This window comes from Schistocerca gregaria, chromosome 5 (genome assembly GCF_023897955.1).
Source record: "Schistocerca gregaria isolate iqSchGreg1 chromosome 5, iqSchGreg1.2, whole genome shotgun sequence".
NCBI classification, from domain to species: domain Eukaryota; kingdom Metazoa; phylum Arthropoda; class Insecta; order Orthoptera; family Acrididae; genus Schistocerca; species Schistocerca gregaria.
In genome coordinates, this window is record NC_064924.1 from 471193890 (window position 1) to 471217770 (window position 23881).

The following is a 23881-nucleotide window of genomic DNA, read 5'->3' on the forward strand; positions in this document are numbered from 1 at the left end:
TTTGATTAAAGCCGCACAGACATGGATGGAATTGATAGGGAAGGAGGGCTGTCACCGTTGTCCACAGATGACAGTATCCATGTAATCCTTTGGGCAAGCTGAAAGAACATCTAGGGTTGGGGGGGGGGGGGGGGGGGTAGGGAAGGGGGAAGGGGGAGGGGGGAGAAGGATGTGGGAGGGGCATGGGGAGAGTTTTTCCAGTGACAAGGACATTGACGTAGAGGTTCTTGAATGACTCTGTCACCAATGAGCGAACTTCTACATTGAACAGTTGGTAGAAACGTCTGATCATTGTGTACAGAGATATGGTAACTATGCTGAAAAACAGTGTCATGTATCTGCATAACTTTCAAGTGCAGTGAAGGATTCCATTGAAGTTACTTTGTGTAACTTACTTTTTGAAGTTGAGTCATATCTGTGAGGAAACATTTTTTGTTTCTGTGAGTAAGATTCATTATAGTGAATTTCCATTCTCATTTAATAATACTGACATTAACTTTTTTCATAGCACTGTTATAATATTGTGGCATAAATATGAAAAAAAATATGATTACCATCTTTCTTTATTGACAGTGGATGGAAGACCTGTTATGTTGTTTCTCTTTCCCATACTACTATGTTTGGAAACAGCATTGCATATAAAATGGAAACCAGGGGCTATCACCAGTTTACTGAAATTAATTGCTTTACTATCTTTATGCCCACTTGCTTCTCAATTAGAATAATGAAGAATTTTTATTTTATGTTATATTTTAAACTTTTTTTTTCTTTTTTTTTTTCAGGGAAATGATCGAGAGGAGCTCAATGCAGTGGATGAAGTTCTCCTTAAAGATAGAAAGACTCCCCTACTTCTGGGGTCTGTGAAGTCAAACATGGGACACACTGAAGCATCTTCATCACTTTGTTCAATTGTAAAACTTGTTATAGCAATGAAAACAAAATGTATTCCTCCAAATCTCCATTACAATAAGCCCATATCTGGTGTTCCTGCTCTTACAAATGGCAAATTACAGGTGAGTTTCTCTGTTCTTAATACCATTATGGAATCTCTGTCAGATGCTATATGAATTTGCAGCTGAGTTTGCCTCCCTTATAACTACAACATACTGCTGATCATCTGAACAGAAACCTGGGCTCAGTGACTGAAAGAAGTCACAGGTGACACCCATCTGTAAAAACAGGCAACAGTACCATCCATAATTGAATTCTGTTGTATAGTCTCAAAATATATTTTCAGCTCAAACATAATGAGACATATGGTTACAATATCTGTGTTTATCATTGTCGTCACAGTAAAGTATCCTTCACACATGTATGGATGTCTGAGACAACAGATACTGTCACTGGTGATTACAGACACTGTATAATCATGGACATTGTAACTATCAACAATGCCTCCATGCTTCAATGGGATGAAATGATAATGTAATATTTGGCTCCCTGTGCATGAATCAAATTACGTGCGAGTATAAGAGTTGTGACTACATGACATATGGAAGTTTGGATTGGTCCTGGAGGTGTGCTCAGATAGCAAAAGTGCTTAAGGCAACCTCTTATGGTAAGCAGAAAATCTGGGATCAAATTCCAGTCCATCAAAACAGTTGACATTGTGAATTGTGGTTTATTTGTCTCATAAAATCCCTAAACTGAATCGTTTGATTCAGGTACAGGAGACACATCAAATTGTAAAATAAACAGTAAAATTTCACTGTAAACAAAAAAGCAGCTGACAAACAATATCATAATGATAATGTAATTTTGTTATATGTACATAAAATAAAATGTAACACTTAATTACCCCTTGCTCAAATTATTATTTCATCCCATGTGAATTCTCCTATTGAATAGTAGCATTTCTCCCACAGTATCTGCTGTAGCCTCTTCTTCTTCTTCTTCTTCTTTTTTTAAACCTTCAAATTAAATATGTTTTTGGGCATTAACTTGTTGAATATTGTCATCCCCATATACTGCAGAATCCATGTATATAATTTCAACTGATGTGTGGGTTTATTTTTATTTTTTGTTTTATATATATGGTTAAAATGATTCTCCTCGCATAATTTTTGTCTGCTGTGTAGGACGATTATAATTTCATAACTGCATATGGATGGAATAATTAGGGTTTGTAGTTTCTGAAATAATGGGTGGCAAGACTGTGCTATGCAGTAAACATATATTGGACAATTTTCTTTTGCAGTTTCAGTATTCGAGATACACTACTTGAACTTCCTGAAAATTACCCATGTCTAATAAAAGATTCAAAATAACTATGATAAGCTTTTTTGTTTACTCAAGTCAGTGGAATTTGCTCTTATTTGCATTGCTAATGCAAAACTGGTTAGTTTATTTGATAGGAAGTCAATATGTCTATTCTTGTTCACACTTAGTCCCAGGAATTTGACCACGTTAACTTCTTTCATAGGTTGATTGTTATGTTGTATTTTAAATTCCACACATTCTGAATATTTGGTTTTGAAATGTACCGTAAGGGGTTTTTCAATGTTCAGATTTAGCTGGAATCAGTTTTCTAAAGTATCCAGTATGCTTACCATGGACCTCCGAATTTTTTCTGCATCATCATCTTGTATTAAAACAGAAATATCATCTGCAGACAGAACTAATGGGGAATTTATGTGTATGGGTAAGTTATTTATGTAGAATAGGAACAGAAATGGCCCCAAAATGGAGCCATGAGGCACACCTTGTGATAATGTACTCCATTTAGAATAATTATTCACTGCATTGAAGTGATACAGGTAGTTACCCTTTGTTTTCTGTTGTGTAAGTATGATGTTAGCTAATTTAGAGCATTGTTCATAATCTACATCTACATCCATACTCTGCAAGCCACCTGACGGTGTGTGGCGGAGGGTACCCTGAGTACCTCTATCGGTTCTCCTTTCTATTCCAGTCTCGTATTGTTCATGGAAAGAAGGATTGTCGGTATGCTTCTGTGTGGGCTCTAATCTCTCTCATTTTATGCTTATGGTCTCTTCGCGAGATATACGTAAGAGGGAGCAATATACTGCTTGACTCTTCGGTGAAGGTATGTTCTCGAAACTTTAACAAAAGCCCATACCGAGCTACTGAGCATCTCTCGTGCAGAGTCTTCCACTGGAGTTTATCTATCATCTCTGTAATGCTTTCGCGATTACTAAATGATCGTGTAACGAAGCGTGCTGCTCTCTGTTGGATCTTCTCTATCTCTTCTATCAACCCTATCTGGTACGGATCCCACACTGCTGAGCAGGATTCAAGCAGTGGGCGAACAAGTGTAGTGTAACCTACTTCCTTTGTTTTCGGATTGCATTTCCTTAGGATTCTTCCAATGAATTTCAGTCTGGCATCTGCTTTACCGATGATCAACTTTATATGATCATTCCATTTTAAATCACTCGTAGTGCATACACCCAGATAAATTATGTAATTAACTGCTTCCAGTTGCTGACCTGCTATTTTGTAGCTAAATGATAAGTGATCAATCTTTCTATATATTTGCAGCAGATTACACTTGTCTACATTGAGATTCAATTGCCATTCCCTGCACCATGTGTCAATTTGTTGCAGATCCTCGTGCACTTCAGTACAATTTTCCATTGTTACAACCTCTTGATACACCACAGCATCATCTGCAAAAAGCCTCAGTGAACTTCCGATGTCATCCACCAGGTCATTTATGTATATTGTGAATAGCAACGGTCCTATGACACTCCCATGCGGTACACCTGAAATCACTCTTACTTCGGAAGACTTCTCTCCATTAAGAATAACATGCTGCATTCTGTTATCTAGGAACTCTTTAATCCAATCACACAATTGGTCTGATAGTCCATATGCTCTTACTCTGTTCATTAAACTACTGTGGGGAACTGTATCGAATGCCTTGCGGAAGTCAAGAAACACGGCATCTACTTGTGAACCCGTGTCTATGGCCGTCTGAGTCTCTTGGATGAATAGCATGAGCTGGGTTTCACACGACCGTCTTTTTCAAAACCTATGCTGATTTCTACAGAGTAGATTTCTAGTCTCCATACTCGAACATAATATGTGTTCCAAAATTCTACAACTGATCGACGTTAGAGTTAGCAGTAATGAAATATCTAGGCTTAAAGTAGATGATAGCTTTATTGTAAACCCAGCTCAAGTATTGTCAGCTTTGTAAACAAGCAAGTCATGTTTCACGGAGTCAAATGCTTTTGTGAGATCACAGAAGATACCTGCACCTTTATTCCTCTGACCCAATTATTTGCCTACCTTTTTGATAAAGTTGATCACTGCATCCAGAATGTTTTTCCTGGTTGAAATCCAAATTGTTTGTTTATAATAATACCATTTTTTACAATAAAGTTCCTGATCTGGTTTGCAGATACTGTCTGTAACACTTTTGACAGGATTGGAAAAATAGAAATAGGCTGACAGTTTTCCATTTCTTCCCTGGACCCTTTCTTGAACAGAGGTCTGACTTTGGCATAATTCAAAACATCTGGAAAGTATCCATGTTCAAAAGACTGGCTGAATATTTTAGTAAGAGGAGGTGCTATTATGCCACGCACTATTTTAATCACTTTAATATAACATTTTCCACATCCTGTATTGTGACATTTTTAAAATTCATAATAAACTCAGCTTCTTGGTGGATTCCAAAGTGATTTACTTTACTCTGGTACTCCGCTACATCAACATTGGACCTTGCCACATTTATGAAGAATTCAGTCAAACACTTTGATATTTTTGCTGGGTTTACAATAAAGGTATCATCTACTTTAAGCTTAGATATTTCATTACTGCTAACTCTAATACCCAACTCTGATTTGACAAGAGACTACACTGCTTTTGTTTTGCTTTTATATTGTACAATAACTTCTTGTTTGCCATTTGTTTGGTTCCCTTCACAACTTCTTTAAATGTAGTTTTATAATGAGGAACATACTCAATAAAACATCTGTTTCTATAATTTTTCAGCTCACTGTGGAGTTTCCTCTTCCTGGCACCAGAAATTTTTATACCCTGGGTTATCCATTTTAGTTTATTAGTCGTTTTGTTGCATTTGGTTCTACATGCAAAAGTTTCATTAAATATTTCAAGAAACTACTTAAGAAATTGTTGAAGTTACTATTACCCAAAATACAGCTGTTGTAAGGCCATTAAACTTCTCCCAACTTATTTATAAATATAATTTAACTTTTTTCATTGAAGTTCCTTTTCATACAGCTTTTGTCACATGAAATTTCTTTTTTAATTTTAGGTAGTTTAATGAACAATGCAGAGTGGTCAGAGATTCCTAAATCTATGCAAAATTTATAAACATCTTCAAATACATGATTTGTTTGGATATTATCAATACAGGTAGCTGACTGTGCATTTACTCTAGTGGGTTGCAAGTTTATTTTGAAGCCAAAGTTCTTTTTAAGTCAGTGAATTTGGACATGTCATTGCTTTCAACTATGATTGAAGTCAGCAGCTATTACTATCATGCGGACAGACAGCTTGTTGCTTGTCATGCCCAAATAGAAAGCAGCACATTATTTGCCACTTAGCTTGCAGATCACATGACTGGTTTCACAGGTATCCATGCCTTTAATGGGACAGGTGATGTTCGCAACCGGGCTGGACTAGGCGGTGGTGGGAGGATGTATGGGATAGGTCTTACATTCAGGTCTATTACAGGAATATGAGACATGAGATAAGGGGTTGGGAGCAGGAGTTGTGAAGGTATGGATGAGTATATTGTGTAGGTATGGATGAGTATAGTGTAGGTTCAGTGGTCAGTAGAATACGACTGTGGGAGGGGTGGGAAAGATAGTGGGCAGGACATTTCGCATTTCAGGGCATGACAAGAGGTAGTCAAAATCCTAGCAGAGAATGTAATTCAGTTGCTCCAGTCCTGGGTGGTACTGAGTTATGAGGGAAATGCACCCCTGTGGCCAGATGGAGAGACTTTGGGAGATGTTGGAAGACTGGAAAGACAAGGCATGGGAGATTTGTTTTTGTACACAGTTGGGAGGATAATTACAGTCTGTGAAGGCCTCAGTGAGACCCTCGGTATATTTTGAGACGACCGCTTGTCACTGCAGATGCAATGACCACAGGTGGCTAGGCTGCATGGAAGGGACTTCTTGGTATGGAGCAGGTGGCAGCTGTCAAAGTGGAGGTATTTCTGGTGGTTAGTAGGTTTGATATGGACAGATGTACTGACGTAGCCATCTTTGATATGGAAGTCGACATCTAGGAAGGTGGCTTGTTGTGTTGAGTGGGACCAGCTGAATCAAATGGAGGAGAAGCTTTTAAGATCCTGGAGGAATGTGGATAGGGTGTCCTCACCATTGATCCAGATCACAAAGATGTCATCAGTGAATTTGAACCAGGTGAGCAGTTTAGGATTCTGGGTGTTTAGGAAGGAACAGGTTGGCATGGGATGGTGCCAGGTGGGTGCCTGTAGCCATATCATGGATCTGTTTGTAGGTAATGCCTTCAAAGGAGAAGTAATTGTGGATGAGGATATAGTTGGTCATGGTGACTAGGAAGGAAGTTGTTGGTTTGGAATCCATTGGGTGTTGGGAAGGTAGTGTCCAATAGAGGTAAGGCTATGGGCATTACAGATGTTAGTGTAAAGGGAGGTCACATGAACAGTGATGAGCAGGACACTGCGTAGTAAAGGGAAAGGAGCTGTGGAGAGTCAATGGAGGAAATGGTTGGTATCTTTTATGTAGGAGAGTAGGTTCCAGATAACAGGCTGAAGGTGATGGTCTATGAGAGCAGAAATTCTCTCAATGGGGGCACAGTAACCAGCCACAGTGGGGCATCCTGGGTGTTTGGGTTTATGGCCTTTAGGAAGATTGTAGAAGGTAGTAGTGCAGATTGTGGTAGGGGTGAGCAGAGAGATGGTCTCTGGGGAGAGTTTCTGGGATGGGCCCAAGGATTTGAGGAGAGACTGGAGATCCTGCTGGATTCCTGGAATGGGGTCCCTGTGGCAAGGTTTGTATGTGACAGTATCTGACATTGGCTGAGTGCTTCTGTCAGGTAATCCTTGTGGTTCAAAACAACAGCGGTGGAGCCTTTGTCCACAGTTAGGGTTATAAGGTGAGGATCATATTTTAGATGGTGGACAGCGGTTCTTTCTGCAGATGTAAGGTTAGTTTGTATGTTAAGGGATTTGGGGAAGAGTGGTGAAGCAAGGTTTGAGGTTAAGAAATTCTGGAAAGTTAACAGAGGGTGATTTGGGGACATTGGGGGTGGATCATGGTTGGATGGAGGAGTGAACTGAGTCAGGCAGGGTTCAACACTGGTCTTTGATTGAGTCTGATTGTGGTAGGGACAGTGGTGAAAAAGTGTTTCCATAGCAGAGACCTCTGTGTAATCTCCCGACTGCAGCTAGCTGGCCTACCTTTTCCCCACGTCATCCCTGTATACTCCCCAGGAGCACTTGACTGTCCCCCACCCTTACCCTGGTTTGTCCCCCCTCCCTGCCCAAGCTTGCTTTTTATCCCCACCAAGTTGCCACTCCCATAGCACACTGCTGCTGCTGCTGCTCACAGTGTGGCTTCAGGTGCCAGAAACTGCAGTCATGTGGGTCTGAGTTACGTTTGCATGATTGTGTGTGTGTCTGTAGTCTGTTTTTGACAAAGGCCTTGTTGGCCGAAAGCTTATTGTGCATTCTTGTTGTACCTGTCTGTGACTCAGCATCTCTGTTATGTAGTGGGTAGCAACTTTCCTTTTCATAATATTGTTACATTCTGTCCTGGATATTCCATTTGATTTTTGCCTGATGGCTTTTCTTCAATCCTAAACAGTGCTGTTTTCCTTTGTCGATTTTTTTTAATGCATTACTATTCTCGATGCCTGTCCTTCTTTCTCTTCTTTCCTTTGTTTCTCTTGTTGCCTTACAAACTGCATTGCATACTGTACTTACGAGCCACACTGTATCAATCATGTTGGTTGCGCACAACAGACTGCTACAAGACCACGCTGATTGTTGGTGCAGTGTCACACATTACTCCCACCAATATTATTAAGCCTATACCTTGAAATTGATCGCTCTCCCTGTGTTACTCTCCCATTTTTTTGCCTGTTATTTCCTGCTCCTTTCTGGTGCCAGATGATCTTGTATCTCATGCTATAAACCCTTCCCCACCTCCCACATTTTGTCCATTCTGTCCCAGTTTGCACCCACTCATTTCACCTTATGTATTCACATCTGCCGTCCCCCTTTTTCACACTTATGCACCCACAGAGCTGCTAGCCACAATAAAATATTTTTTAAAATTATTTATATTGTTTCTTTGATCTCATTGTAACGTCTTGCGAATTTTAGTGAGTTTTCAACTTTTGCTATGATTAACTCCATCAGATTTCATCTTATTTCCCCCTTTCTCATCCGTTTCTTCCTTCTCATGATTTTTCCCACGTATTTGGGTGTATTTTTGTGAACTTTTTCGGACGTAATTCTACTTTATTTACGTAATTTTTCACATTTTTTCCAATGTCATGGATCCTTGCTCCTTCCATCTGTGCCAGTACTGAAACGTTTCCTTATCCCTAACCAGAACCCAGTCTCACATACTTTTCCTGCATTGCTGCTTTTCTCATGGACCCCCCCCCCCCCCCCCCCCCCAAAAGACCTTACCGTCAGATTACCCATTTCTGGTGGCTGCCACACCTCCTTCCACAATGACGTCCATTTGTTGAGATTCCACCAGTCCTTAGCCCTCACCAACATAGTTCTGCAAAATTGTATTAACCAAGCCCAAACCTCCTTGCAATATCTTCTCTCCATCCACAAAATTTTACTGCTATGCAATCCTAAATTCTTGGAATCTATAATACACATTAAAACTCTTGCTGTCCAGGAACCAGAGCAACATGCTCAACAGCACATCAAAAAGCTCTCCACCCTTCTCACATCTCACTCTGGCTTGGGAGTTCCATTGTCCACCATTACTACAACAACATCCAAACCTCCCCCACATCCCCTCACAGCCGAAAAACCCTGTCTCGCAGACCTGCCTACATTTACCCCACCTTCCAAAACTCCCTCCCACCACCACACAGAATCTAAACAGACCTGAAACACAGTCATGAACCTTTCCTCCAGAAGCAACCCAACAGAAAAATCAGTCCTTTCCAAAGGCATCACTTTGTGCCTCACTCCAAAATTCTATCATGCAGGACTTACTAAAGACCTTCTCTCCTTCTCCCAGTCCATAAAGTGGAGACACTTTTTCACCACCATGCCTAAGAATCAGACTCAACCAGAGATAAATGTTGACCCTGCCTGACTCAGTTCACTCCCCCATGATCCACTCCCCCCCCCCCCCCCCCCCAATCATCCCCTGTTAACTTTCCAGAATTTCTTAATGTCCACCCTTGCTTCACCACCATTCCACAAATCCTTCAACAAGCAAACTAACCTTACATCTGCAGAAAGAACCTCAGTCCACCATCTAAAATCTGATCCCAACCTTATAATCCTACCTATAGACAAAGGCTGTTGTTTTGCACCACTAGGATTTTCTGGTGGAAGGATTCCTCCAACTGTCAGATACATCCACCTACAAAATTTGCCACAGTGATCCCATTCCAGAAATCCAACAGGATCTCCAGTCTCTTCTCAAATCCTTGGGCCCATCCCAGAAACTCTCCCCAGAGTTCATCTTTCTGCTCACCCCTGCCACAACCTGCACCCCTCCCTTCTACATACTTTCTAAAGTCTATAAACCCCAACACCACAGGATGCCCTTTGTGGCTGGTTACTGTGCCCCCTCTGAGATAATCTCTGCTCTTGTAGACCAACATCTTCAACCTATTACCCAGAACCTACTCTCCTATGTAAAATATACCAACCATTTCTTCCACCAACTCTCCACTGTTCCTGTCCCTTTATCACACGGTGCCCTGCTTGTCACTGTTGATGGCACCTGCATATACACAAACATCCCTGACACCTATGGCCTTACCACTATTGAATCCACAATTACTTCTCCTTTGAAGGCATTACCTACAAACAAATCTGTGGTATGGCTATGGACACCTGCATGGCACCACATTCTGCCAACCAATTCATGGGCCATCTAGAGGAATCCTTCCTAAGCACACAGAATCCTAAACCGCTCACCTGGTTCATATTCATTGATGACATCTTTGTGATCGGAATCGCCAGACATGAAACCCTGTGACCTCTTTCTGTGGGGACACTTGAAAGACCAGGTGTACTGCCAGAATCCAGAAACAATTGAACAGCTGAAGCAGTACATCTCATCTGCATGTGAAGCCATTCCGCCAGACACGTTGTCAAAGGTTTCGGGTAATTTCATTCAGAGACTACGCCATATTATTGCTATGCATGGTGGGTATGTGGAAAATATCGTACTATAGAGTTTCTCAGACCGCAGCGCCATCTGTTGTTGACAATTGTAACTACTGTAATTTCGAAAGTTTGTCTGCCTGAAAATGTACTGTTGTCCCAAGCATATTGCAACAAACTGTGTATTTCTATCACTGCTCGTTTAGTTTGTATTGCTGTTTCAAATATACTGATCATTTTTGAAACACCCTTTATCTTCACCAATGGTACTTCTTGCCAATTTGAGTTTTTACTGTCACGCGTGATAATTCTTCCTTCCTTGCGTGCTTGGGAGCATGAATTCTTTGCTCACCAGAGAACATGCCAGTGTTTTACAATTACTAAATCTGTATGCAAATTTGATATATATTTTAATCTCTTCCCACTACTCTCTGCCTATCTCGTCTACCCCCTCTCTTTGTACTTCTCCTCCATCATCAATGCTTCCCACAATTACTAAATTTGTTTGGGAATTGTGTGTACATCCTAAACTGCTTCCACCTCTCTCTGCCCATCTCCTCCACTCCTTCTCTTAGTCCATTTACTCCTTCTCTCCTTCATTTCTCTGTGTTTTGACTTGTCCCCCCCCCCCCCCCCACCTGTTCATTTCCTCCTTTCTCCTTCTATGCCTTCCCTGCCCATCACCTCCTCACCCTTGTCTCACCTGGAGCCTTATTTATTGTTATTGTGAATGAAACATTGAATGGGAATTGAAGAAGTTTCAAATGAATTGGTAAATTGTCTGTAGTCATTGGTATATGAGGCACAAGAGATGCATTCAGCTGCTGGATCTGTGACAATAGTAGCTTCAGTAAGAGAATTTCATATAGTTTCAATATGTGAATCAGTAGGATTACAAAGTTGTGAACAACTCAAATTCGATTGTAGTATTCTAATCATAAGCTGATAAGCCATACACATTTCATATTTTCTGTAAAACCAATGAGGAAAAAAATGCAGTATATCACTGTGTATACAAGTAAGAAACAATTCAAAAATATATATACGCAATGTCTCTCTGAATGTTTAATAGTGAATCATGTCAAAATTTGAATTAAATTGGTCAAAATATTTTTGAGATTATTGGTAACAATGTTCCCGGTTTATATATTACATATATATATACAAATTATATACAAAAATATACAGGCTGTATCCATCCAAATGTTCATTAGAGTTGTTGTTGTTGTTGTGTTCTTCAGTCCTGAGACTGGTTTGATGCAGCTCTCCATGTTACTCTATCCTGTGCAAGCTTCTTCATCTCCCAGTACCTACTGCAGCCTACATCCTTCTGAATCTGCTTAGTGTATTCATCTCTTGGTCTCCCTCTACGATTTTTACCCTCCACGCTGCCCTCCGGTACTAAATTGGTGATCCTTTGTTGCCTCAGAACATGTCGTACCAACTGATCCCTTCTTCTAGTCAAGTTGTTCCACAAACTTCTCTTCTCCCCCTGATCCTGTTCAATACCTCCTCATTAGTTACGTGATCTATCCACCTTATCTTCAGCATTCTTCTGTAGCACCACATTTCGAAAGCTTCTATTCTCTTCTTGTCCAAAGTATTTATCGTCCATGTTTCACTTTCATTCATGGCTACACTCCATACAAATACTTTCAGAAACGACTTACTGACACTTAAATCTATACCTGATGTTAACAAATTTCTCTTCTTCAGAAACGGTTTCCTTGCCAATGCCAGGCTACATTTTATATCCTCTCTACTTTTATTAAACTGATAGTTCAGTAATTTTCACATCTGTCAACACCTGCTTTCTTTGGGATTGGAATTATTATATTCTTTTATTAAAAAAGGTTTCAGGTAGAAAGGGCATATTCCTACTAGATGCGGTGATGGTACTAAGGGCTCTACTTATGCAGAACACCTTGTGCAAAAATAATTAATATTAAGTTTCTTCATGCCAAGGTTAAGATCTTTAAGCATCTGCAACTCCTACTAAGAAAGAGAAAATTTTTTGAAGGTTTCACACCTTTAATTTGTTCTTCATACTTGTAAATCTGATGATCTGGGGATTTTTCACTTGCGTGCGCTGATTGGCGAGCGCAGTTGGTCAAGCTGTTCATCTTTTTTTCTTTTTCCCTCATTTCGTTTTACGATGAAGGTGATTTTAGCCCATTGAACACCTCACGTTTTATCGCTATATCTTTATTACCATGACGTCTTTAGATTACGTCCCTTCAGCCCCCTCCCCCTCCCCCCAGGCTAACTATTGGCTTTAGGAATAGTTTTTCAGAGTTCCTCCTTTTGTCATAGGTAGCTTCATATATGTTTCTTTCCTAGCATAAGCAACCGTGTGCATTTTTTTTTTTTTTTTAGGTATCACTTCCTACTTAGCTCATCACTTATTCTATCCATTCTATTTTTTCATATACGTTGATCCACAGTTGCAAATATAAGGGCTATTTAGCCACAACCCATGTATAAACTTTCACGTTTTCGCATGTGCGTGCACATTCAAGTAACTTCCCTTGTCTTGCACATGTGCATAGGCAGCAGGTCAGGCGTGTAAGTGAGCGACCATTTGTAGCCACAGTTTATGGCGGGTCATGGCCCATCCGACATAGGCCGGTGTGAGGTGGAGCGTACACCATTAAGTTAAGCAGTGGTTTAGACTTTGTACATATGTACTGTTTGTGTTTTCCTGTTTTTCGTTTATAAATGTATAGCTATGGTGTTCTTTTAATCATTGACAAAGGTCCTCTTAGGCACTTGTGGGTTTTATTGTTCTGAAGAAGGTGTAGTTATCTACGCCAAAACCTAGGTTAACACTAGGTGCTTTTTTTGCAATCGAGGTGGGTTTCTAGTTTTTTAATATATTAACCCACGATTGCTGACGTGCTCCGATGTTGAAGGTTCTTGTATTATATTCTTCTTGAAGTCTGAGGAAATTTTGTCTGTTTCATACATCTTGCTCACCAGATGGTAGAGTTTTGCCAGGACTGGCTCTCGCAAGACTGTCAGTAGATCTAACAGAATGCTGTCTACTCCCAGGGCCTTGTTCGACTTAGGTCTTTCAGTGCTCTGTCAACTCTTCACGCAGTATCATATCTCCCATTTCATCTTCATCTACATTCTCTTCCATTTCCATGATATTGTCCTCAAGAACATTGCCCCTGTATAGACCCCCTATATACACCTTCCACCTTGCTGCTTTCCCTTCTTTGCTTAGAACTGGGTTTCCATGTGAGCTCTTAATATTCATACAAGTGGTTCTCTTTTCTCCAAAGGTCTCTTTAATTTTCCTGTACGCAGTATCTATCTTACCCCTAGTGAGATAAGCCTCTACATTCTTACATTTGTCCTCTAGCCATCCCTGCTTAGCCAATTTGCACATCCTGTCGATCTCATTTTTAGAGTGTTTGTATTCCTTTTCACCTGCTTCACTTACTGCATTTTGTATTTTCTCCTTTCATTAATTAAATTCAGTATCTCTTCTGTTACCCAAGGATTTCTACTAGCCCTCATCGTTTTACCTACTTGATCCTCTGCTGCCTTCACTATTTCATTCCTCAAAGCTACCCATTCTTCTTCTACTGTATTTCTTTCCCTCATTTCTGTCAATTGTTCCCTTATGCTCTCCCTGAAACTCTGTACAACCTCTGGTCCTTTCAGTTTATCCAGGTCCCATCTCCTTAAGTTCCCACCTTTTTGCAGTTTCTTCAGTTTTAATCTATATTTCATAACCAATAGATTGTGGTCAGAGTCCACAATTGCCCCTGGAAATGTCTTACAATTTAAAACCTGGTTCCTAAATCTCTGTCTTACCATTATATAATCTATCTGAAACCTTTTAGTATCTCCATGGTTCTTCCATGTATACAACCATCTTTCATGATTCTTGAACCAAGTGTTAGCTCTGATTAAGTTATGCTCTGTGCAAAATTCTACCAGGCGGCTTCCTCGTGCATTTGTTAGCCCCAATCCATATTCACCTACTACGTTTCCTTCTCTTCCTTTTCCTACTGTCGAATTCCAGTCACCCATGACTATTAAATTATCTCACCATATATTTCATCAATTTCTTCAGTCATCTGTAGAGCTAGTTGACATATAAACTTGTACTACTGTGGTAGGCATGGGCTTCATGTCTATCTTGGCCACAATAATGTGTTCACTATACTGTTTTTAGTAGCTTACCCGCACTCCTATTTTTTTATTCATTATTAAACCTACTGCTGCATTATCCCTATTTGATTTTGTATTTATAACCCTGTATTCACCTGACCAAAAGTCTTGTTCCTCCTGCCACCGAATTTCACTAATTCCCACTACATCTAACAGTAACCTATCCATTTCCCTTTTTAAATTTTCTAACCTACCTGCCCGATTAAGGGATCTGACATTCCACACTTCGATCCATAGAACGCCAGTTTTCTTTTTCCTGATAACGACGTCCTCTTGAATAGTCCCCACCCAGGGATCCGAATGGGGGACTATTTTACCTCCAGAATATTTTACCCAAGAGGACGCCCTCAACATTTAATCATACAGGAAAGCTGCATGACCTCGGGAAAAATTATGGCTGTAGTTTCCCCTTGCTTTCACACATTTTCAGTACCAGCACAGCAAGACCGTTTTGGTTAGTTTTACAAGGCCAGGTCAGTCAATCATTGAGACTGTTGCCCCTGCAACTACTGAAAAGGCTGCTGCTCCTCTTCAGGAACCACAAGTTTGTCTGGTCTCTCAAGAGATACCCCTCCGTTGTGGTTGCACCTACAGTACTGCTATCTGTATCATTGAGACACGCAAGCCTCCCCACCAACGGCTAGGTCCATGGTTCATGGACTTTCATTAGAGTATCATTTAAAAATTTGAAGAATATGTGTCAAGAACTTGTTGAGTTGTTTGGTACCTTGGTACCAACATATTCCCTTTATGTATTATGTATACATTTACATAATATATATATATTTAAAATACATAAACCATGTGCATAAAAATGTTCGTTTAAGTATCATTTAAAAATCTGAAGTACGTAGCTTCAGAATTTTTGAAATTTTTTCTAACAATGTTTTCTTTTTCCTTCACGTGTTACATATGTATTTATGTATTATACGTATTAAGAAACATGTTGCCTGTGTCCAACTAAATGTTTATTAGAATATCATGTGGAAATGTAAAGTAAATCTATCATGAACTTTTTCAGCTGTACATTAATAATGTTTCACTTTTTATGTCACACATATAATTTAAAAATCTGGAGTGAAACAGTTAAGAACATGTTGAAATCTTGATTCAAATATTAGAGTTCCCATTTTAGAAAAATCACTTTAACCTCCAAATCACCTTGAAAATCATCTCAAGATCACAGACATTGGGGATCCAGCTATTAGGGCTCATATGGAGGTGTACATACTGTCATTTTTCCTTTGCACTGTTTGCGAGTGGAATGAGACGGGGAGGGGGGGGGGGGGGCAAGTAGTGGTACAGTATACCCTCTGCCGTGCACCATAAAATTTCTTGTTGAGTATTTATAAGGTGATTGTAAAGAAAGTTAAACTTTAAATTGCTGTAGAAAGATCACCACTGGTCAGAATGACGTCAGATTGCAGCAGAATATTACCAGAGGAGGGGGAAAACATATGGCAGAAGAGAAATAAACAGTTACAAAATGAAACAATATATAGCACTGTAAGCGTTATAATTTAATAGTGGTCAACTACAAATGTCAAATGAATCATACAACAATGCCTAAGCAGCATGTCTGACATTAAACAAACTGTACTATTCAGAGTGGGTGGGTGTACAGGTGTGATACGTTTAGTTACATAAGCCTATCCACCCAGCCAGCTCATATCACATTGGATGGGAAAAATTGGTTTTTAATTGTCCTGAGGCGAAAAACAACATAAAAAGCACCACCGACATCAGTTTTTAATTGTTGTGAGGTCAAAAACCGCATAAAAAGCATCAGTCATATAGGTTTTTAATTGTACTGAGGCCAAAAACCACATAAAAAACATCAATCACATTAGTTTTTAATTGTCCTGACTCCAAAAACCGCATAAAAAGCATCACTCAGAATCAAATCAGATTATTAATTTCTGTATGACTGGCACAAAACATGTGCAATTGCTGTCCACCATTTTCTACAATAAGTTGAATCAAGAAACAGCATGTTCCACAACTGATCGAAGCGCTTATGAGGTCACATTTAGAATGTGTTGTGCGATGTGTGTCTTAAATGCAGCTAAGTTTGCTATCAGAACACTGAACACAACATCTTTCAGACAGCCCCACAGCCAGAAGTCTCACGAATTGAGATCAGGTGATCAGGATGGCTAGAATTTGGAAAACGTCAGCTGATAATTCTTCTAGAATTTCCAAAATGGCGCTTCAGCAGCTGCTTAACTGGATTTTCAATGTGTGGAGGTGTGCCATCTTGCATAAAAATGATCCCATCCACACACTGTTGGAGAGCTGGAATGATGAGGTTGTGCAAAAAACATTCATAGCGCTTACCAGTGACGGTACAGGTTACAGGTCTGGAAGCACCTGTCTATTCAAAAACATAGGGCCCTATGATAAATGATGCCATAAACCTGCACCACACAGTGACCTTTTCAAGATGAAGTGGTACTGGTTAATTTGTGTGTGGAGTTTCCACTGCCCGTATTTGACAATTCTGTGTATTGACACATTCTGTCAGATGGAAGTGGGCTTCGTCCATCCACAAAATCTTCCACGGCCAATCATTGTCTACTTCAATGCAAGCAAGAAATCACAAAGCAAAGGTCACTCTGCCTGGCAGGTCAACAGGAAGCAACTTGTGCACATGGGTAATTTTGAATGGATGGCAAAGAAGGAAATTTCATATGATTTTACATCCCGTGCTCACGAGTGTGTCCAATGTTCGGGCAATTCTCTGTGCACTACACGTTTACACACCACCACCCGTCTCCTCCTGGACTGCTTGGCCACTGCTTCCACTGATGTCGAATCAATTTGTTTCCTCCCTCTATCAGATTGCACACCAAAAGAAGAGGCCTTTTTGAATTTCCTGATCATTTTCTCCAGAGCCACGGCAGTCATCAGACCAATGCCTTTTTTCAAACCCTTCAGTGTCTGGAACTTCTGCAGAGTACTGTGTGCACAGTCATCATTCTTGTAATACAGCTATACAAGCAGAGTGTGATCCTGCATTGAGACAATCATGGCAAATGTTTCAGACACAAAAGGAGGAAAAGCCATGTACCCAGCATGTTTATACCAACTTCAATGGGTCGTGTGCATGACACATGTTTTCATTTATGTATAGTGCCACATACAGCACCATCTGTTGATCAATTTTCACACTATTTTTTTTCTTCTGCCATACCTTTTCCCCCCTCTCTGATAATATTCCATTGCAACTTGACGTCATTCTGACCAGTGGTGTTATTTCTACTTTTGAAAATTTTTAATTATAATCACCCTGTATGTAGATGTATGTGTAGAAGAAGACCGAGCTCCAGACAGCCATGTGGCAGTACCAAGAGAGAAGACAACCATGTTTGGTATATGGCACCAGTGCATTGTGCTGCATCTGCAGCAGCAATCTGAGCAACAGTTGGCATTACCGTGACACAACTAACTGTTACAAATTGCTTACTTCCAGGACAGCTCTGAGCCAGGTGCCCTGTGTGATTCATTCCAGTGACTCCAAACCACTGCAGTTTGTGACTTCAGTGGTCTCAAGTAAGAGCTCATTGGAGGGCAGGATGGAGACCTGTTCTGTTTTCTGATGAAAGCTGGGTTTTCCTCTGTGCCAAAGATGGGTGTGTGTTGGTTAGGAAGAAGCCATCTGAGGGCCTGCAAACAACCCATCTGTGTGCTAGACACACAGGGCCTTCAGCTGATGTTAGGTCTGGGGTGCAATTTCATATGACAGCCGGAACACTCTCATGGGTATCCCAAACAATGTGACTGCAAATTTGTAAGTCAGTCTGGTGATTTGACCTCTGTTGCCATTCATGAACAGCATTCCAGGCATGCTTTCTAACAGCATATTGCTGTTGTGACCCAACATGCTCCACAGGATGTCAACATGTTGCCTTGGCTGCTTGATCATCAGATTCTTTTCTGTTCGATGGCATACTAGACATCACTAGACAACTCCGGTGTCATTCACAAGCAGCATTAACCATCCTGTATTGACTGACCAAGTGCACCAGGCAAGGAACTTCATCTCACAAACTGACATATGACACCTGTACAACACAATATACACACTTTACATGTTTGCATTCAACATTCTGGCAGTTACATCAGTTATTAATGTTCCAGCATTTCACATTTGCAGTAACGTATCTTGCACTTACAGTAACCTGTGAACTTGCATTTTTAATCACTTAAACATGTTACCTAAGAAATGTATTCTCAGAATTCCATTGCTCTACATTAATTATTTTTTGGTATTGCAATTTCAAAAACATGTAGCCTATATTCATCTGAATATTCAAATATTGTGTAAAACTACAAAGTAAATGGGTCACTACTTTTTGAGATTTTTGGTAACATTGTTAGACAACAACTTGTCTTTTTTAAGTAGCATAGATTTCCCTCATAATGTTTTTCTTTTAACGAACTTGGTTGTCAGGAAAAATGTTGTGGTTTTTTCACAAGATGATTCTGTGTTAAATATTTCTTTGCTGTGAGCAAAGCTGGAATGTTACAACTTGCTACATCACATTGAGTAATACTACGCTTTTTACTGAGGTTGACAGTACAGACCTGGGACTTGCTGTGGTTTGGCTTCAGGTGATTAATATGACAGCTGAAGTAAAGTGTGTTCACAATTTGTCTCAGTTTCTCTTGTAACTCTGAGAAGCTCATACCTTGAGGTCTTGGAGCTGTATATCATTATATATAGACTGCATGATGTGATTTAGTATTGTTTGGTCAACAGTCTTCCTCTGTTCTATTTTCCCACCCCTCCTCTTCCACTCTTCCAACTTGCAGCTATTTTTGTCTGCAGCTGTCTGAAGAATCTCTGTTTTATGCATGTGTTTGTATTTTAAATGAGTTATAGCTTCATACTGGCAACAGAGTATTGCCATCATTCACTCCTAAGGGCCCTCCCTTTTTGCCCAGACATCAGTCTACATATGCATGTGTCTGTATTTATGTTATTCATTATTCCATTATAAAGGTATATTTTAAAAACAAAGATTCCAAGACTTACCAAGCGGGAAAGTGCCGGCAGACAGGCACATGAACAAAACACACAAACACACACACAGAATTTTTAGTAGTTATATGATAGAGGTAGCATTATATTGTCTTAAATGAGTTGTGGCTTGGTACAGGCAACAGAATTCATAATTTCACACTTGTTTATCCTCCTTAAGCCTTGGAACAAAGTGTTATTCATCATCTTTAGAAGTTTATATACAGTATTATAATGTGACTATGAAGAGACTACGGCGAGACCGTGCACCAGCACTCTCACCTGAAGATGGCGGCCAGTTGGACCGCGGAAATGTTGTGTCATGAAGACGTTATGATCCGGCTGCATACCCGAGAAGAATATTATCTATTATCAGTATTATAATGTATTTTTCATAATGTTGTTTAATCTATTTAACAGAGTACAACAAGAATTTATTTGAAATTTTTTCATAGTATTATCACTTTACAGGTGGTGACAGAGAATACACCATGGGAAGGTGGACTGGCAGCTGTCACCAGTAGGGGGATTGATGGAAATTATGGCCATGCAGTTCTGAAATCTTATGATCACAAAAATCCCACAATTGAAGATGATTTACCACGACTTGTGACTATGTCAAGCAGAACAGAAGAAGGACTGAATAAAATACTATCAAAAGTAATAAAAATGAATTCATTCCATCATACTCATATAACATAGCTGTAAATAGACAGATAGATATTAACAGCAGATAGATATACTTCTATGCCAAAGTTGTGTTGTCCTGTTCATGTAAAATAAAGCATCTTAATAGTTCACCCAATATGTGACAATGCACATTTCTTTAGATCAATCTCTCCACACTGGAAGGCCTGTCTACAGCTTTAAAATAATAATGAAGAACAAAACATCTTCAGTCGTAAGTGTATTTTTTAACTTCCCACAACCAGTTTCTACCCTCAATAGGATTATTTTGTATTGAAAATGGCCCTATAAAATATTGAAACAAAACGTAGTAGGGAAAGTTCTGGGAGAATTTAAATAATTAGAGAGTAAAGGGGACCACTCACTGAATAGTAGAAGCATTGTGTCACTGCCATGCATACAAAACAGAATGAAAACTTTGCTGGCTTTTCTATGAATCTTTTAATGAGCTAGATATCAAGCATGATGTGCTTAGAAGTGTGTTCCGCAGATAAGTTGTCAAATCTGCTCTTGCAACCTGTGCAGCTGTGTTATGGTGGCTGAAAAACCAGTACCAGGACTGCAGTTTGGCAGGTGGACTGGGTTGGAGGGCTGTGCCGGACTGAGTGTGTAGAGATGGAAAGTGGGAGGGGAAAGGGGGGGGGGGGATTAAGGAGTGGGATCTGGGACTCTAAGTGAGGCAGCAGATGATGGGTTAGGAATGCAGGAGGGAGAGGGTGCAGGTGCAGGAGCAACAGAACAGGTGAGTTCATGTGGTGTACAAAGACAGTTGAGTGGAAGCATGGATTTGGAGGAGCTGATAGGATAGAGTTCGGGCAGCTTGATAGACAGAGGTTGCAGGTGAGTGGGTTAGTGTGAGATTGAGGACAGGAGGATTACAGGAATGAAGGATGTGTTGCAAAGATAACTCCCATGGGATCTAGTTGCATGGACTGTGAAGCAGCCACTGAAATCAAGCATGTTGTGCTTAGAAGTGTGTTCCGCAGATAGGTTGTCAAATCTGATCTTGGCCAATGTTTGGCAGTAGCCATTCATGCTGTTGGACACCAGGTTGGTGGCCATGACCACTTAAAATGCTGTGCAGAAATTGCAGCAGAGCATCTATATGACATGGTTGCTCTCACAGTTTGCCCTGCCTCTGTTGGAATAGTATAAGTTGTAACAGGACCAGAGTAGGATGTGCTGTGTTGGTGAATGGGGCAGGTTTTGCACTTGGGTCTTCCAAAGGGAATGTGGATGGTAAAACAAATCAGTTACAGTCGGAGCTGTTTTATTCTTCATAATTGTTCTCCTGTTAAGTGACTGCTCATAGTTTTGAACAGTTTGTTGTTGACACAATACCCCCAACATTCTTTAGACAAAATAAAATGCCTTACAAACTTTAATAACGACAGCAAATCAGAGTACAACCTGTGCAGATTTTGATGTAAATTATGTGAAGGAATCTCACAGAAAAATTGGTCCAGAAATGCTGTTCACCATTTATAATTTAGTATTAGTCATATAAGTTTCTTTGCTGAAGGAGCTTGGATAGTAGTTTTAATTTATGGAGATTTCGCTGTAAATGGTGTAGAGATGTCATTAATCATTTTTGATTTCGTATCAGTTATCTATATTTCTCCCCTGAAGTAGGTTGGAGTATTGGTAATGTCACAGATAATCCTGTCATTGAAGAAGTGGAAGTTAAGGGAAGTTGGAACGCCCTATCTCGACAATGTTAAGTTTAGTGAATTGGCTTCCCTGTATTTCAGGAACCACTGTAGCCATTGGCATGAAACTTTTACAGAACATTAAACTGTATGTTCTGAGTCTACTGAACTACAATAATTGCATTTGAGCCACTGCTTTTGGAAATACAATTTTTTAATTATGTGGTTAAAATTTTGTGTAATTTTTTTGTACGTTATCCTAAATAATTTTAATTATGCATAACATTACGTTCTTTTAGTTAAATAGACGTAAGATATGTATGGTATTACTCCCTGAAAATCTGAATACTCTATTCAAAGTGGTTTCTGATATTTAGGGGAAAAAGCAGCAGAAAAAGTAAATTTTCAGGAATGGCTTCTAAAGTTTCAAAAGACGGTAACTCACTTAATATACGCTTAACGTTTTATTTTTCGTCACTCAGAAGCACCCTGCACCATACTGTATATCATACCCTTGATCTTTTTCCAAGTTTTTCTCTTCTTTTCTTCTTTCTGTACTCTATAGTGGCCAACTGTGGTGCATACTGTGCTTTATCAATGCAAACCTTGTCAATCTGTTCAAGTTCTCTGATGCAGTTTGCTCCAGGATTAGTTCCCATATGCTGTAGCACTTTCACCCTACTAGTGTTGCCATCATTAAAAGCAATTACAGCGTCACTGACCCCCATTTTAATGTCTTCATTCCAACAAAAACATTTTTTGGTAAGTGAGTCCATATAAGATTACTGATCGACTCATTAGGATTTTGAGTCTGACCATGCACACGCTTCTTCAGTAACTCAGGATTTGCCAAGTCTCTGTAAGAAGGTTTTATGATATCCATGACTACTGCTGTAATGGAATGTTTATGGCTGTATTAATTGTTTGAGTACTGGGCATTGCGGTAACTGCACCATGAATCAGGTCTTGGCAAAGGTGGTGTACTGGTGTTTCATCAGTTGTCAGTCTGTGGAAGAAGGTAGCTCATACTGCCTGCTTCATTTTTAACAAATCCTCAGTATTATTTCTAATGGCCATCCCATAATATTACTGTAGGTCATCAATCATTTTGTCAGTCAGTCTGCCTCTTATGGTTTTACCAATATAAAGTTTCTTGTCTCTCAAACTTTCTATTTCTCAACTTGGTGGCCATCCTCTTCTGGACATGACCAACACATTCCAGTTTTAAGATAATCTTCTCACCATAGGGCTGAGCAGCTACTACACTGTTATATGATTTTGAGTCACCATCACCTAAGAACTTAATGTAACACACTCCCCTTTCATTCACAGATTGACTAAAAATTTCAGTAGCTGCAGAAGCCTCCACATCACCACTTGTTCCTTCATAATTTCTGTCACAGATATACCCTTCTTCATTCCCTGATTTACACTCATAACAATGTTTGGTTAAAATCTGGAAATATATTACTTTTCCAGTATCCACACTGGTCACTGAAGCAACAGAATTCTTAGAAATGTCTGCTTGTGTCTGTATATGTGCAGATGGATATGTGTGTGTGTGTGTGTGTGTGTGTGTGTGTGTGTGTGTGTGTGTGTGTGTGTGTGTGTGCGAGTGTATACCCATCCTGTTTTCCCCCTAAGGTAAGTCTTTCCACTCCCGGGATTGGAATGAATCCTTACCCTCTCCCTAAAACCCACATCCTTTCATCTTTCCCTCTCCTTCCGTCTTTCCTGATGAAGCAACCTTGGGTTGCGAAAGCTTGAAATTTGTGTGTGTGTTTTTTATTGTTTTTATTGTCTCTACCAACATACCAATGCTTTCGTTTGGTAAGCTACAGCTTCTTTGTTTTTAGATATATTTTTCCCACGTGGAATGTTTCCCAATGTGGGGAAAAAAAAAAAAAAAAAACAAAAAAAAAAAAGGTCCGTTCCTACTCCCTTTAAATGAACACATGCCTACATTGTAGTTTATGGAATATCAGATCCATTTTCAATGTTAGGGTCAATGAAATTAGTATTTAATTGTATTTACAG

General features: G+C 39.8%; 1 protein-coding gene across 1 annotated transcript in view; it reads left to right on the forward strand.

Annotated features, from left to right (window-relative positions):
• Positions 1-23881, forward strand: part of LOC126272096 (fatty acid synthase-like) — a 332645-nt gene that overhangs the window by 65700 nt on the left and 243064 nt on the right. The window contains exons 7-8 of the mRNA XM_049974674.1: positions 783-1013; positions 19980-20168. Coding sequence (XP_049830631.1) covers positions 783-1013; positions 19980-20168 — 420 coding nt within the window. The remainder of the gene's footprint in view (positions 1-782; positions 1014-19979; positions 20169-23881) is intronic.